Genomic DNA, 14,801 nt, shown 5'->3' on the forward strand with positions numbered 1-14,801 from the left:
TATCAAACAGTTGTTGTCCTATCTGCCTAGGAAATCACTAGTTTATGTTGCTTTGCCTTTTTCTTCCCAGGGATGGTTAATTATCATGTTGCTTTTAATTCCTTTGTAACAGTTTTTCCTTGTCCCTTTTATCCTGGGAAACAGTTTATTCCAGACAAAGTTATTGTTAATTCTATCAATCCATGAATAATTATTAAAGTTCTCAAGCTTACATTGTCATACCATCATAATGACTGCATCTGTCTCATTTCTGAATTCTACCCATATGATCCGTTCAATGAGCCCTCTAAAATGTCCGGTCAGTGCAGCTGTGACATTCTCCTTAATCGTAATGTAGTTTCCCCACACCTTTAAAATCCCTCCCCATCATGCCTGAAATATCTAAACCCTGGAACACTGAGATGCCAGTCATGCCCTTCTCTCATTTCTGGAATAGCTACAATATTGTAGTCCCATGTGTTAATTCCATCTCCTGCTATATCCTTTAACCCCTTTAGCTCTAGGTGCTTTATCGAACCCCTTCTTGAAATTATACAATTCTTTGGTGTGCACTGCTTTTTGTGATAGCAAATTCCAAAGGCTCATCACTCTCTGGCTGAAGGAAGTTCTTATCTCAGTAAAGTGACAGTCACAGGGAAGTTGTTTCTCAGTCAATCCCTTCTCCAAGAAAAAAACTTTTAAAATCACGAACCAGATAAACCATTACTTCCTTGTGGTTTCATTGATTATCATCCTAATCAGAGTGTCCTCCCAAAGTTGCAACTATTAAACCAGGTACAGAACTCCTTGCTTGCTGCCGCGTTGAAACTGAAGTGCTAGGCCGTTGATCCTGGACCTCAGTCTGTCCTGCTGCTGATGTGCTGTGCCCCAGTTCTTGTTTTGTACAAGACAGTCTGGCTTTCACCTGATCTGCCTGTGTTCCAGTGGGGAGACAGCTTCCTTTTGTTTGATATTTTAAATTTGGAAATACCTAACCTGTAGCAAGTTCATCGCGATATTTATTTGTTGGCACAGATTTCAAGTGACATTGAAGATTAGATAGATTATCCTATCAATTTCTAATTTTCATTGCTTAATATCAATGTCATTTAAGAGCATATTAGTTCACAATAACTGTAGGAATTGATGCTTTAATAATTAAAAAGCATATTGAGTTCAGGCTTTTCAAAGTAATATTGTCCTAACACATTTAAGGTTATAGATAAGCTAATCTGGTACAAATGAAACTTCACAATCATGTAGGGCTTTTTTTGAAAATGTCCAGGTCATAACAGCCAGGAGCCCCTACTTTCTAGAATTGGGACAGTGTGAATCAGATTCGGGTAAATCTATCACAATAGAGTCAACGTTGCAATCCAGATCCTTCACACTTCTCATGATGGGTCACTGGACCCAAACTGCTGACTCTGCTTTCTCGAGACAGCTACTGCCAAACCTGAATTTCTTCAGCAATTTCTGTTTCAGATTTCCAGCATCTGCAATGGTTTGTTATCTAGGTATTCCTATTTGTGAGCTCAATGAACGGTCACTTGACTATTATCTCTTAGGCAATTCATAATTACACTGTCTCTGTCCATATAAGCTTTATTTCACTTAGAAATTTAAAAGGAGGTCCTCGAGAGTAGTAATATCTGGATTACTCCCGGTGCTACGAACTAGTGAGGGCAGGAATAGGAGGATACAGCAGATAGCAGATGAATGCATGGCTGAGGAGCTGGTGTTTGGGGGTAGGATTCACATTTTTGGATCATTGGAATGTCTTTTGGGGTAGAAGTGACCTGTACAAGAAGAACGGATTGCACCTAAATTGGAAGGGGATTAATATATTGGCAGGGAGATTTGCTAGAGCTGCTCGGGAGGATTTAAACTAGTAAGATGGGGTGGGGGGGGGGGGGGGGGTGGGACCCAGGGAGATAGTGAGGAAAGAGATCAATTTGAGACGGGTTCAGTTGAGAAAGAAGCGAGTCAACAGTCTGGGCAGGCAGGGACAAGGTAGGACTCATAAATTAAACTGCATTTATTTCAATGCAAGGGGCCTAACAGGGAAGGCAGATGAACTCAGGGCATGGCTAGGAACATGGGACTGGGATATCATAGCAATTACAGAAACATGGTTCAGGGATGGACAGAACTGGCAGCTTAATGTTCCGGATACAGATGCTACAGGAATGACAGAAAGGGAGGTAAGAGAGGAGGGGGAGTGGCGGTTTTGATGAGGGATGGCATTACAGCTGTGCTGAGGGAGGACATTCCTGGAAAGACATCCAGGGAAGGTATTTGGGTGGAATTGAGAAATAAGAAAGGGATGATAACCTTATCGGGATTGTATTATAGACCCCCTAATAGTCAGAGGGAAATTGAGAAACAAACTTGCAAGGAGATCTCAGCTATCTGTAAGAATAATAGGGTGGTTATGGTAGGGGATTTTAACTTTCCAAACATAGTCTGGGACTGCCATAGTGTTAAGTTTAGATGGAGAGGAATTTGTTAAGTGTGTACAAGACAATTTTCTGATTCAGTATGTGGGTGTACTTACAAGAGAAGGTGTAAAACCTGACTAACTCTTTGGAAATAAGACAGGGCAGGTGACTGAGGTGTCAGTGGGGGAGCACTTTGGGGCCAGTGACCATAATTCTATTAGATTTAAAATAATGATGGAAAAGGATAAACCAGATGTAAAAGTTGAGGTTCTAAATTCGAAAAAGCCAATTTTGACGGTATTAGGTAAGAACGTTTGAAAGCTGATTGGGTGCAGATGTTTGCAGGTAAAGGGACGGCTGGAAAATGGGAAGCCTTCAGAAGTGAGATAACAAGAATCCAAAGCAAGTATATTCCTGTTAGGGTGAAAGGAAAGGGTAGGTAGGCATAATGAATGCTGGATGACTAAAGAAATTGAGGGTTTGGTTAAGAAAAAGAAGGAAGCATATGAAAGGTTTGAACAGGATAGATCAAGTGAATCCTTAGAAGAGTATAAAGGAAATAGGAGTATACTTAAGAGGGAAATCAGGAGAGCAAAAAGGGGACGTGAGATAGCTTTGGCAAATAGAATTAAGGAGAATCCAAAGAGTTTTTACAAATACATTAAGGACAAAAGGGTAACTAGGGAGAGAATAGGGCCCCTCAAAGATCAGCAAGGCGGCCTTTGTGTGGAACAGCAGAAAATAGGGAAGACGTTAAATGAGTATTTTGCATCAGTATTTACTGTGGAAAAGGATATGGAAGATATAGACTGTAGGGAAATAGTAGAGTAATTCTTCCGCCGCCTTCGCCTCCGTGCCTATTTTCACAACCAAGACTCCCGCCCACCCTCTGACGACCCCTTCTCCCGCCTCCAACACACCCCATCCACCTGGACACCCCGTGCTGGCCTCCTACCCGCCCTCGACCTTTTTATAGCCAACTGCCGCCGTGACATTAACCGACTCAACCTGTCCACCCCTCTCACCCACTCCAACCTCTCACCCTCAGAACGTGCAGCCCTCCACTCCCTCCGCTCCAATCCCAACCTCACCATCAAACCCGCAGACAAGGGAGGCGCGGTGGTAGTTTGGCGCACTGACCTTTATACGGCTGAAGCCAAACGCCAGCTCGCGGACGCCTCCTCTTATCGCCCCCTTGACCACGACCCCACCTCCCACCACCAAACCATCATCTCCCAGACCATCCATGACCTCATCACCTCAGGGGATCTCCCATCCACCGCCTCCAACCTCATAGTCCCACAACCCCGCACCGCCCGTTTCTACCTCCTGCCCAAAATCCACAAACCTGCCTGCCCCGGCCGACCCATTGTCTCAGCCTGCTCCTGCCCCACCGAACTCATCTCCCAATACTTCGACACGGTCCTGTCCCCTTTAGTCCAAGAACTCCCCACCTACGTTCGGGACACCACCCACGCCCTCCACCTCCTCCAGGATTTTCACTTCCCCGGTCCCCAACGCCTTATTTTCACTATGGACATCCAGTCCCTGTACACCTCCATCCCCCATCACGAAGGACTCAAAGCCCTCCGCTTCTTCCTTTCCCGCCGCACCAACCAGTACCCTTCCACTGACACCCTCCTTCGACTGACTGAACTGGTCCTCACCCTGAATAACTTCTCTTTTCAATCCTCCCACTTCCTCCAAACTAAAGGAGTTGCCATGGGCACCCGCATGGGCCCCAGCTATGCCTGCCTCTTCGTAGGATATGTGGAACAGTCCATCTTCCACAACTACACTGGCACCACCCCCCACCTTTTCCTCCGCTACATCGATGACTGTATCGGCGCTGCCTCGTGCTCCCACGAGGAGGTTGAACAGTTCATCAACTTTACTAACACCTTCCATCCCGACCTGAAATTCACCTGGACTGTCTCAGACTCCTCCCTCCCCTTCCTAGACCTTTCCATCTCTATCTCGGGCGACCGACTCAACACAGACATCTATTATAAACCGACTGACTCCCACAGCTACCTGGACTACACCTCCTCCCACCCTGCCCCCTGCAAAAACGCCATCCCATATTCCCAATTCCTTCGTCTCCGCCGCATCTGCTCCCAGGAGGACCAGTTCCAACACCGCACAGCCCAGATGGCCTCCTTCTTCAAGGACCGCAGATTCCCCCCAGACGTGATCGACGATGCCCTCCACCGCATCTCCTCTACTTCCCGCTCCTCCGCCCTTGAGCCCCGCTCCTCCAACCGCCACCAAGACAGAACCCCACTGGTTCTCACCTACCACCCCACCAACCTCCACATACAACGTATCATCCGCCGTCATTTCCGCCACCTCCAAACGGACCCCACCACCAAGGATATATTTCCCTCCCCTCCCCTATCAGCGTTCCGCAAGGACCACTCCCTTCGTGACTCCCTCGTCAGATCCACACCCCCCACCAACCCAACCTCCACCCCCGGCACCTTCCCCTGCAACCGCAGGAAATGTAAAACCTGCGCCCACACCTCCACACTCACTTCCCTCCAAGGCCCCAAGGGATCCTTCCATATCCGCCACAAGTTCACCTGTACCTCCACACACATCATCTATTGCATCCGTTGCACCCGATGTGGCCTCCTCTATATTGGTGAGACAGGCCGCTTACTTGCGGAACGCTTCAGAGAACACCTCAGGGACGCCCGGACCAACCAACCCAACCACCCCGTGGCTCAACACTTTAACTCTCCCTCCCACTCCACCGAGGACATGCAGGTCCTTGGACTCCTCCACCGGCAGAACATAACAACACGACGGCTGGAGGAGGAGCGCCTCATCTTCCGCCTGGGAACCCTCCAACCACAAGGTATGAATTCAGATTTCTCCAGTTTCCTCATTTCCCCTCCCCCCACCTTGTCTCAGTCGGTTCCCTCAACTCAGCACCGCCCTCCTAACCTGCAATCTTCTTCCTGACCTCTCCGCCCCCACCCCACTCCGGCCTATCACCCTCACCTTGACCTCCTTCCACCTATCCCACCTCCATCGCCCCTCCCCCAAGTCCCTCCTCCCTACCTTTTATCTTAGCCTGCTTGGCTACTCTCTCATTCCTGATGAAGGACTTATGCTCGAAACGTCGAATTCTCTATTCCTGAGATGCTGCCTGGCCTGCTGTGCTTTGACCAGCAACACATTTTCAGCTGTAGGGAAATAGTAGGTGACATCTTGCAAAATGCCCATATTACAGAGGATAAAGTGCTGGATGCCTTGAGACGTTTCAAGGTGGATAGATCCCCAGGACCTGATCAGGTGTTCCCTAGAACTCTGTGGGAAGCTAGGGAAGTGACCGCTGGGCCTCTTGCTGAGATATTTGAATCATCGATAGTCACAGGTGAGGTGCCGGAAAACTGGAGGTTGGCAAGCGTGGTGCCACCATTTAAGAAAAGTGGTAAGGACAAACCAGGGAATTATAGACCAGTGAGACTGACGTCGGTGGTGGGCAAGTTGTTGGAGGGAATCCTGAGGGACAGGATGTACATGCATTTGGAAAGGCAAGGAATGATTACGGATAGTCAATTGTTTTGTGCGTGGGAAATCATGTCTTACAAACTTGATTGAGCTTTTTGAGGAAGTAACAAAGACGATTGATGAGGGCAGAGCAGTAGATGTGATCTACATGGACTTCAGTAAGGTGTCGACAAGGTTCCCCATGGGAGAGTGGTTAACAAAGTTAGATCTCACGGAATACAGAGAGAACTAGCCATTTGGGTACAGAACTGGCTCAAAGGCAGAACACAGTGTGGTGGTGGAGGGTTGTTTTTCGGACTGGAGGCCTGTAACCAGTGGAGTGCCACAAGGATCGGTGCTGGGCCCTCTACTTTTTGTCATTTACATAAATGATTTGGATGTGAGCATAAGAGGTACAGTTAGTAAGTTTGCAGATGACACCAAAATTGGAGGTGTAGTGGACAGCGAGGAGGGATACCTCAGATTACAACAGGATCTTACCAGATGGGCCAATGGGCTGAGAAGTGGCAGATGGAGCTTAATTCAGATAAATGCTGCATTTTGGGAAAGCAAATCTTAGCAGGTCTTTGACACTTAATGGTAAGGTCCTAGGGAGTGTTGCTGAACAAAGAGACCTTGGAGTGCAGATTCATAGCTCTTTGAAAGTGGAGTTGCAGGTAGATAGTGAAGAATGCATTTGGTATGCTTTCCTTTATTGGTCAGAGTATTGAGTACAGGAGTTGGGAGGTCATGTTTCGGCTGTACAGAACATTGGTTAGGCCACTGTTGGCATATTGCGTGCAATTCTGGTCTCCTTCCTATCGAAAAGATGTTGTAAAACTTGAAAGGGTTCAGAAAGGATTTATAAGGATGTTGCCAGGGTTGGAGGATTTGAGCTATGGGGAGAGGCTGAACAGGCTAGGACTGTTTCCCTGGAATGTTGGAGGCTGAGGGGTGACCTTATATAGGTTTACAAAATTATGAGGGGCATGGATAGGATCAATAGGCAAAGTCTTTTCCCTGTGGTCAGGGAGTCCAGAACTAGAGGGCATAGGTTTAGGGTGAGAGGGGAAAGATATAAAAGAGACCTACAGGGCAACCTTTTCCCACAGAGGGTGGTACATGTATGGAATGAGCTGCCAGAGGAAGTGGTGGAGGCTGCAACAATTAAGAGGTATTTGGATGGGTACATGAATAGGAAGGGTTTGGAGGGCTATAGGCCGGGTGCTGGCAGGTGGGACTAGATTGGGTTGGGATATCTGGTCGGCGTAGATGGGTTGGACTGAATGGGTCTGTTTCCATGCTGTACATCTCTATGACCCTGTCTATTATATGGTACTTCATCAATTCTTTTGAAAATCCATATACACATCAACTATGTTAACCTCAGACTATTATATTACCTCTGAGCACAAAATCCAGTTAGTTGCTTTTAATAAAATCTCTCCCAGATACTTCCAGGTCTACTGAGCATGTCCAAGATTTTTTTAGTACAAATTCTCTCCATCTACAGCATTTCACTTTTGACTTTATCAAATCTGCACTGTTTATTAGTCCAGAATTTTCTAAATGGAGATTAATTGACCTATAGATTATTGTTTTTAGATGATCAAATCAATGTTCAAACGAATAATATTAACTTACAAATCTCATGTAAGTAAATAATTCTGAACACCCTCAAACCTTAACAAACCCTTTCTTCAGCCTCCAACACAGATAACATAAGTGGTCGCAACTTTCATAAAAAAACACGCTGACACATTTGAACAATTCAAGATTTATAGCTATTTTAATTAGCTTGTTCAGTTATATTATGGGGCATACAGGGTTTGGATATATCTGGCCCAGATGTCAGGACACCATTACTACATCAGAACATTCACTGCTGAGCCTTATAACCTGAATAACTGACAGCTCAGTTACAATTAAATCCCAATAAGGATCAGAAGCCTGAAGTGTTAAACAACAGAACCTGAGTAATGGTGGCGTTCACTCAGGAAGCAGTGAGGCTAAAGAGAGATAGCTCCCACAAAGGCCCGATGTTATCATATGATCAGTGTCTACGTGCCAGTCCTGCATAACTATACAAATATACAACAGTCACTCATCTCAAAACCTCAATAAACTTATAGACAATACGTGACAACGACGATACTCGTGATTCCCAGTAATTTAGTCGAACCTTCAGGAACGCCAGCCGACCGCCTGATCACGTGCGTAACCTCGTCGTGCCTGAGGCGTGGCCAAGCCCCGCCTCATTGTCATGTGACTAGGATGGGGCAGAACTCAGCCTCTCTGAATGATGTGACGACGACAGGGCTGAACCCGGACTCGAAGAGTCACGTGAATAGGAGGGAAGGGCGAGCACGGCCTCGCCGAATCATGTGACTAGGTGGAGAGGCTCGCGTGATGTGACTAGGAGGTGGGGCTATCCCGGCCCCTCTGAGTTACGTGACTAGAAGGTGGGGCCAACCCGGGGCCCTCTGCGTCACGTGACTGAGGTGGGGCTAACCCGGGCCCTCTGCGTCATGTGACTGAGGTGGGGCTAACCCGGTCCCGCTGAATCATGGGATTAGGAGGTGGGGCTAACCCGGCCCCGCTGAGTCTTGTGACTAGGAGGTGGGGTTACCCGGCTTCACTGAGTCATGTGACGGGGGCCACAGGGTATCCGTTGTAGGATCGGGCCTCGTTAGTACTGTCTGGTGGGGGTCTCTGTTAACGGGTAGAAATGATGGCCCGTGTAGTGCCGTTCGGGTCTCTCCGAGCGGTGAGGTGGTTGCTCCTTGCCGTTTGTTGTGTGTGGAGCAGTGCGCAGGCTGACGATGTTCGTGTTTACCCGGAGCTATGCGGGTGAGTCTGGCCCTGTCACCCCCACTGCCCAAGGCTTCAACCTGCTCTCGAGCTGGTGGCCGTTCAATCTCAGCTGCTGTCCGCTCGCTTTAACCGGGCATCGGGCCTGCTGCCAAGTGCCTGCGTGGAGCCCGGCCGGTACCAAACCAGGAACTGCCCCTGGCGCTGGCTGATCAGGGAAAACAAACTCTGGGAGAGAGAGAGAGGCGCGTTCGGGCTGCTGCTTGGTCATCTTGAGGCGGGCTGGGTTGCTGAAAACTCAGTCATTGAAATCAGTTTTAGTCAATAAATGGTTTCAATGGTCAAGTTCTCTGCTCCAGCGGGCCTCGTCATGGCTCAGTGAGGGCTATTGTTGGCCTTGTCTTTGGGTCAGGTGGTTGTGGGTTCAAAACCTCGGTTACAGTTCCAGTGGTTTGGCTAAGGTGCTGTCTCTACCCCTTCACATGAGCTATCCTGTGAGTTGCTTTGAAGAGGATCAGGCGTATCCTGTGACCTGTCCACTATTTACCACTCAACTTATCGCTAAAATGGATGAGCTGGTCGTTATCACGTTGTTTATTAGGCCTCGTGAATTGTCTGTATGTGAATTTGTTTGCCATGTTTGACAGTATAATACTAACCAATTGCAAAAGCATTTTGTCTGAAATGCTGTGGGATGCTTTGCAATCGAGAAAGGCAATTAAAATATAATTTTCTGACTAAATGCCTTTTAGCTGATTTAAGCTGTATGCTTCAAGTCAATTATAGAGTCCGTACTGTGGGGAAGCAGGCCAGTTGACCTGTAGAATTCACTCTGACCCTCAAAAGCAACCACTCCTTATACACCTCCTGTAACATTGCATTTTTCCATGGCTACTCTGCCCAATTTGCACCTTCCTGGGCATGATGGGCAATTGAGCATAGCCACGAACATGTGCCCCCAAGTAAAACCACTCTGGTAGGCTAATTCTGAATAGTTCAATTTCTTTGGGTGTATAACTTCAATTTGACAGATGACTTCCACTTCATCCTTCTACATTTTTCACTGCCTATTTCTGCTAACAATTCCTGTGTTATGCTCTAGTTTTAGGTTTTGCATAACTATTGAATGGTTACCTCTGAATACAGCAGGATCTTGATCACATTAGCCAATGTGCTGAGAAGTTGCAGATGGAGTTTTAATTTAGATAAATGCTCTTCAAAAGGATTCTGGGTAATCTAAGATGGAGGATGGGAAAAATGACTGAGGCTGCTCCTTTTTATTGAGATATTTTAGGTGTTGGAGGTGATTTCCTCAAATTCCAGGAGCAGCAATTACTGTTTTATATGCTGTTGTATTGTTTTGGGATTTTGGAAGAGTGGTGGGACCCAGGGAGACAGTGACGAAAGAGATCAATCTGACCCTGGTGCAGTTGAAAAGAGGAGAGTCAAACAGGGACAAAGCAAAGAAGGTAGGACTGATAAATTATTTATTTAACTGTAGGAGGCCAACAGGGAAGGCAGATAAACTCAGGGTATGGTTAGGAACATGGGACTGGGATATCACAGCAATTACAGAAACACGGCTCAGGGATGGACAGGATTGGCAGCTTAATGTTCCAGGATACAAATCCTACAGGAAGGACAGAAAAGAAGGCAAGAGAGGAGGAAGAGTGGTATTTTTGATAAGGGATAGCATTACAGCTGTACTGAGGGAGGATATTCCCGGAAATACATCCAGGGAAGTTATTTGGGTTGAATGGAGAAATAAGACAGATGATCACCTTATTGGGATTGTATTTTAGACCCCCTAGTCGTCAGAGGGAAATTGAGAAACAGATTTATAAGGAGATCTATTATCTGTAATAATAATAGGATGGATATGGTAGTGGATTTTAACTTTCCAAACATTGACTAGTACTGTCATCGTGTAAAGGGTTTAGATGGAAAGGAATTTAAGTGTACAAGAAAATTTTCTGATTCAGTATGTGGATGTATGTACAAGAGAAGGTGCAAAACTTGACCTACTCTTGGGCAGGTGATTGAGGTCAGTGGGGGGGGCACTTTGGGGCCAGTGACCATAATTCTATTAACTTTAAAACAGTGGAAAAGGATAGACCAGATCTAAGTTGGAGGTAGGCGGATTTTGATGGTATGGGGCAAAACTTTCAAAAGCTGTTTGGGGGCAGATGTTCGCAGGCAAAGGGATGGTTGGAAAATGGGAAGCCTTCAGAAATGCGATAATGAGAATCCAGAGGAAGTATATTCCTGTTAGGGTGAAAGGAAAGACTGTTAGGTGCAGGGAATGCTGGATGATTAAAGAAATTGAGGGTTTGGTTAAGAAAAAAGAAACATATGTCCGGTATAGACAGGATAGATTGAGTGAATCCTTAGAGTATAAAGAAAGTAGGAGTGTACTTAAGAGGGAAATCAGGAGGGCAAAACAGGACATGAGATAGCTTTGGCAAATAGGGTTAAGGAGAATCCAAAGAGTTTTTTTACAAATACATTAAGGACAAAAGGATAACTAGGGAGAGAATAGGGCTCCTCAAAGATCAGCAAGGCAGCCTTTGTGTGGAGCTGCAGAAGATGGGGGAAATACTAAATGAATATTTTGCATCATTGTTTACTGTGGAATAGGGCATGAAGATGCGGAATGTAGGGAGATAGATGGTGACATCTTGCAAAATGTCCAAATTAGAGGAGAAAGTGCTGGATGTCTTGAAATGCATAAAAATGGATAAATCCCCAGGAATTGATCAGATGTACACTAGAACTCTGGGAAGCTATGGAAATGATTGCGGGCCTCTGAGATATTTGTGGCATCGATTCTTGCAGGTGAGGTGCCAGAAGACTGGAGGTTGGCTAATGGGCTGCCACTGTTTAAGAAGGGTGGTAAGGACAAGCCAGGGAGCTATAGACTGGTGAGCCTAATGTCAATGGTGGGCAAATTGTTGGAGGGAATCCTGAGGGACAGGATGTACATGTATTTGGAAAGGCAAGGACTGATTCGGGATAGTCAACATGGCTTTGTGCATGGGAAAACTTGATTGTTTTTTGAAGAAGTAATAAAGAGGATTGAGAGCATAGCAGTGGACGTGATCTATATGGACTTCAGTAAGGCGTTCAAAGTGGTTCCCCATGGGAGACTGGTTAGCAAGGTTAGATCTCGTGGGATAGAGGGAGAACTAGCCATTTGGCTACAGAACTGGCTCAAAGATAGAAGATAGAGGGTGGTGGTCGAGGGTTGTTTTTCAGAATGGAGAATTGTGACCAATGGAGTGCTACAAGGATCGGTGCTGGATCCACTACTTTGGTATTTATATAAATGATTTGGATGTGAGTATAAGAGGTATGGTTAGTAAGTTTGCAGATGACACAAAAATTGGGGGTGTAATGGACAGCAAAGAAGGTTACCTCATTACTACAGATCTTGATCAGATGGGCCAGTGGGCTGAGAAGTGGCAGATGAAGTTTAATTCAGATAAAAGCGTGCTGCTGCATTTTGGGAAAGCAAATCTTAAGGCTTATACACTTAATGGTAAGGTCCTAGGGAGTGTTGCTAAACAGAGACCTTGGAGTGCAGGTTCATAGGTCCTTGAAAGTGGAGTTGCCGGTAGATAGGATAGTGAAGAAGGCATTTGGTATGCTTTCCTTTATTGGTCAGAATATTGAGTACAGGAGTTGGGAGGTCATGTTGTGGCTGTACAGGATATAGGTTATGGATTAGTGGTGCTGGCAGAGCACAGCAGTTCAGGCACCATCCAAGAAGCAGCGAAATCGACATTTCGGGCAATTCCTGATGAAGGGCTTTTGCCCGAAACGTCAGTTTCATTGCTCCTTGGATGCTGCCTGAACTGCTTTGCTCTGCCAGCACTAATCCAGAATCTGGTTTCCAGCATCTGCAGTCATTGTTCTAACCTCAGGATATTGGTTAGGCCACTTATGGAATATTCATGCAATTCTGGTCTCCTTCCTGTTGGAAGGATGTTGCGAAACTTGAAAGGGTTCAGAAAAGAGTAAAAAGGATTTTGCCAGGGTTGGAGGGAGAGGTTGAATAGGCTAGGGCTGTTTTCCCTGGAGAGTCAGAGACGGAGGGGTGACCTTATTGAGGTTTATAAAAATCATGAGTGGCATGGATGGGATAAATAGTCTCTTCCCTGGGGTGGGGGAGTCCAGAACCAGAGTGCATAGGTTTAGGGTGGGGGGGTGGGTGGGGGGAAGATTTAAAAGACACCGAAGGGCAACCTTTTTCATGCAGAGTGTAGTACGTGTATGGAATGAGCTGCCAAATGAATTGGTGGAGGCTAGTACGATGGCAACATTTCAAAGGCATCTGGATGGGTATATGAACGAGAAGGTTTTGGAGGGATGTGGGCCAGGTACTGGCAGGTGGGACTACGTTGGGTTGGGATATCTGGTCGGCATGGGCAAGTTGGATTGAAGGGTCTTTAGATGCTGTACATCTCTGGCGCTCTGAGGTGGGTTCAAACTAATTCAGCAGGGTGGATGGGAACTCAAGTTGTAGTTCGAGTGTACAGAGCTTGAGTCGTGAGGCCGTGAATAAGGTTTCAAGTTGGCAAAGGGGCACCCGCAAACAAGAGTTTGGTTTGAAGTGTGTCTACTTCAATGTTAGGAGCATCTGGGATAAGATGCGTGAACTTGCAGCATGGTTGGTACCTGGAATTTCGATGTTGTAGCCATTTCGGAGGTATTGGTAGAGCGGGAACAGCATTGGTTGTTGCAGGTTCTGGGATTTAGATGTTTCGGGAAGGACAGAAGATGGTTTAAAAAGTAGGCGGGGGGGCATTTGGCATCGTTAATCAAGGTCGGTATTACAGTTGCCGAAAGGATGTTTGAGGACTCATCTACTGTGGTAGTATGGGCTGAGGTTAGAAATGGGAAAGCAGAGATCACACTGGGAATTTTCTATAGGCCTACGAATAGTTGCACAGGTGGAGCGAGTGTGATGGTAGTTGTGATAGAGGACTTAGCTTTCCAAATATTGACTGGAAATACTATAGTTTGTGTTCTTTAGATGGGGCAGTTTTTGTCCACAGTATGCAAGATGGTTTCATGTCACAGTATGTAGTCAGGCCAGCAAGGGGCAAGGCCATATTATATTTTGTACAGAGTAATGAGCCCAGCCAGATGTTAAATTTGGAGTTGGTGAGCGCCTTGGTGATAGTGACCACAATTCAGTTATGTTTACTTTAGTGATGGAAAGCGATAGGTACACACCGCAAGGCAAGAGTTATGGCTGGTGGAAAGGCAATTATGATGCAATTAGGCAAGATTTGGGATACGCAGCAAGGGGATGGAAACTGCAGGGGATGGGCACAATTGAAATGTGGAGCTTACTCAAGGAAGAGAGCCTTTTTTCGTTGATGGTTAGCACAAGAGGGCATAGCTTTAAATTGAGGGCTGATATAGATGTCAGGTAGTTTCTTTGCTCAGTACTAGGGGGGTAGGGTGCACTGTCTGCAACAATAGTAGACTCACCAACCTAAAAGGCATTTAAATGGTCATTCGATAAACATACGGATGAAAATGAAATAGTGTAACTGAATAGGCTTCAGACTGGCTGCACAGGTCGGTGCAACATCAAGGGCCAAAGGTCCTGTACTGTGCTGTTATGTTCTATGTTTAAGGTAAGAGGGGAAAGATATACAAGGGATGTAATGGGCAACTTTTTCATGTAGAAGATGGTGAGTGTATTGAATGAACTGCTGGAAGAAGTTAGAGGCTGATACAATTGCAATATTTAGAAGGCATCTGGATGGGAATATGAATGGGAAGGGTTTAGAGGGATTGGGCCAAATGTTGGGAAATAGGACTAGATCAATTTGGGATATTTGGTTGGTATGGATGAGGTGGACCGAAGGGTCTGTTTCTGTGCTCTATATCTCTGACTCTGACTCTATAACTATTGTAAATAATGCTATTCATTCCTGCATTTAGAAAATTTGGCTGAAAAGTAATACTGGAAAAGCACAGCCGGTCAGGCAGCATCTCATGCTCAAAATGTTGACTGTCCTGATCCTCAGGCTGTGCTTCTCCAGCATCATACTTTTT

The 14,801-nt window shown here is 46.1% G+C and overlaps 1 protein-coding gene across 3 annotated transcripts in view; it reads left to right on the forward strand.

The window, feature by feature from the left end:
* Positions 1-8,277: 8,277 nt before the first annotated feature.
* Positions 8,278-14,801, forward strand: part of igf2r (insulin-like growth factor 2 receptor) — a 226,884-nt gene continuing 220,360 nt past the window's right edge. For 2 of the 3 annotated variants that reach the window (XM_060831659.1, XM_060831660.1), the window contains exon 1: positions 8,585-8,768. In XM_060831659.1, coding sequence (XP_060687642.1) covers positions 8,647-8,768 — 122 coding nt within the window. In that variant the 5' untranslated portion in view covers positions 8,585-8,646. Of the gene's footprint in view, positions 8,311-8,584; positions 8,769-14,801 lie in introns of those variants that run through there. The other variant, XM_060831661.1, reaches the window with a different exon arrangement.

Source organism: Hemiscyllium ocellatum, chromosome 10 (assembly GCF_020745735.1).
Source record: "Hemiscyllium ocellatum isolate sHemOce1 chromosome 10, sHemOce1.pat.X.cur, whole genome shotgun sequence".
Taxonomy (NCBI): domain Eukaryota; kingdom Metazoa; phylum Chordata; class Chondrichthyes; order Orectolobiformes; family Hemiscylliidae; genus Hemiscyllium; species Hemiscyllium ocellatum.